General features: G+C 39.4%; 1 protein-coding gene across 1 annotated transcript; it reads right to left on the bottom strand.

Moving 5' to 3' along the window:
• Positions 1–485: 485 nt before the first annotated feature.
• LOC484108 (peptidyl-prolyl cis-trans isomerase A-like) lies at positions 486–942 on the bottom strand. Its single transcript, XM_038525495.1, is given in 3 exon segments — positions 486–547; positions 550–894; positions 897–942. Coding segments are annotated over 3 exon segments (453 nt in total).
• Positions 943–1,388: the final 446 nt, after the last annotated feature.

Here is a 1,388-nt window from a genome sequence, read left to right as displayed (position 1 = left end):
TTAAATTTGTACCCCAGATTATATGTATACTTAATCTTCTTTCCAATAACCTTTCTGTGATTGTTTTTATATATTTATAAATAGTCCATGTCTCATATATAATGAAGCTGTATATTTGTAATTTTGTTAGATCAAAAACCTCTGGGAGAAAATTTGAGGGTGTGATCGTGATTTATATAAAGTAATTCTGCATGTGACCCTATTCCACTGAGGAAAAAGCATTCCTTATATAGTCCCCTTGTTTATTTTTATTTTATTTGTTGTTGTTTATTTTTCATTTCATAATCATAAACTTAACTCTGCAATCTGGCTAGACTTGGAGGGAAGCAGGAAAATACGGAGCCCATAGAATTGCAGCAACAGTTCAAAGATGACAGGATATTTTGGACAGATGGGGGTGAAGATCTGCTCTCCTGAGCTACAGAGAGAATGGTCTGGTAGCTAAGATTTAAAACACAAGTCAAATTTCTTAGATTTGTCCACAGTCAGCAATGGTGATCTTGCTGGCCTTGCCTTTCCTGGACCCAAAGGGCTCCACGGCTTCCACAATACTCCTGCCCTCTTTCTCCTTGCCAGAAACCACATGCTTGCCATCCAACCACTCAGTGTTGGCAGTGCAGAGGAAACACAGGGAACCATTTGTGTCAGGTCCAGCATTAGCCATAGACAACATGCCAGGTCCTCTCTGCTTCAGGATGATATTTTCATCATCAAACTTCTTCCCATAGGTGGACTCACCCCCAGTGCCATTACGGCTCATGAAGTCACCACCCTGGCGCAGAAATCCTGGAATACTGCCTTTATAACCAAGTCCTTTCTCCCCAGAGCTCAGGGCATAAACATTCTCTTCTGTCCTTGGAATTTTGTCTGCAAACAGTTCAAAGGAGACTTTGAGGGCTACCAGTCTAGGAGAATGTCCAAGAATAAGGTGGGGTTGACCATGCTGGGCAGCGCAGGCAACTCCAGGGTGGTAGTGTGTGCAAGGCCATAGTCCCCTTGTTTAATTTTACTCCTTTCCCAGGTATTTATTAGATACCTGTTCCTTAGGGTGCCAGTGTTTAATCAGTCTGGTGTTTACTGGGTTTTGAGCATTCTGGAGATTTTTTGTTGTTAATTATTAGATGTAGCTTCAATGTTCTGAAAACAGTATAATTACTATTTTAGGACTAGACTTATGAACAAGCAAAGCAACTTAATGCAAAATGTAAACTGTAGCGTATATTGTTGTCAATATTTCTATGGGCCATCTCTGCAGCCAATTAGGTCTTTCACTGTTCCTAAGTGAGCTCTTATTTGTTTGCAGTTGGGGAGAGTAAGCAATCACACTCTTATTTATTTATTTATTTTTTGAATTTTTTAAAAAATTTTTATTTACTTATGATAGTCAC

This window comes from Canis lupus, chromosome 1 (genome assembly GCF_011100685.1).
Source record: "Canis lupus familiaris isolate Mischka breed German Shepherd chromosome 1, alternate assembly UU_Cfam_GSD_1.0, whole genome shotgun sequence".
Classification (NCBI taxonomy): domain Eukaryota; kingdom Metazoa; phylum Chordata; class Mammalia; order Carnivora; family Canidae; genus Canis; species Canis lupus.
This window is presented reverse-complemented; position numbering and strand designations above follow the sequence as displayed.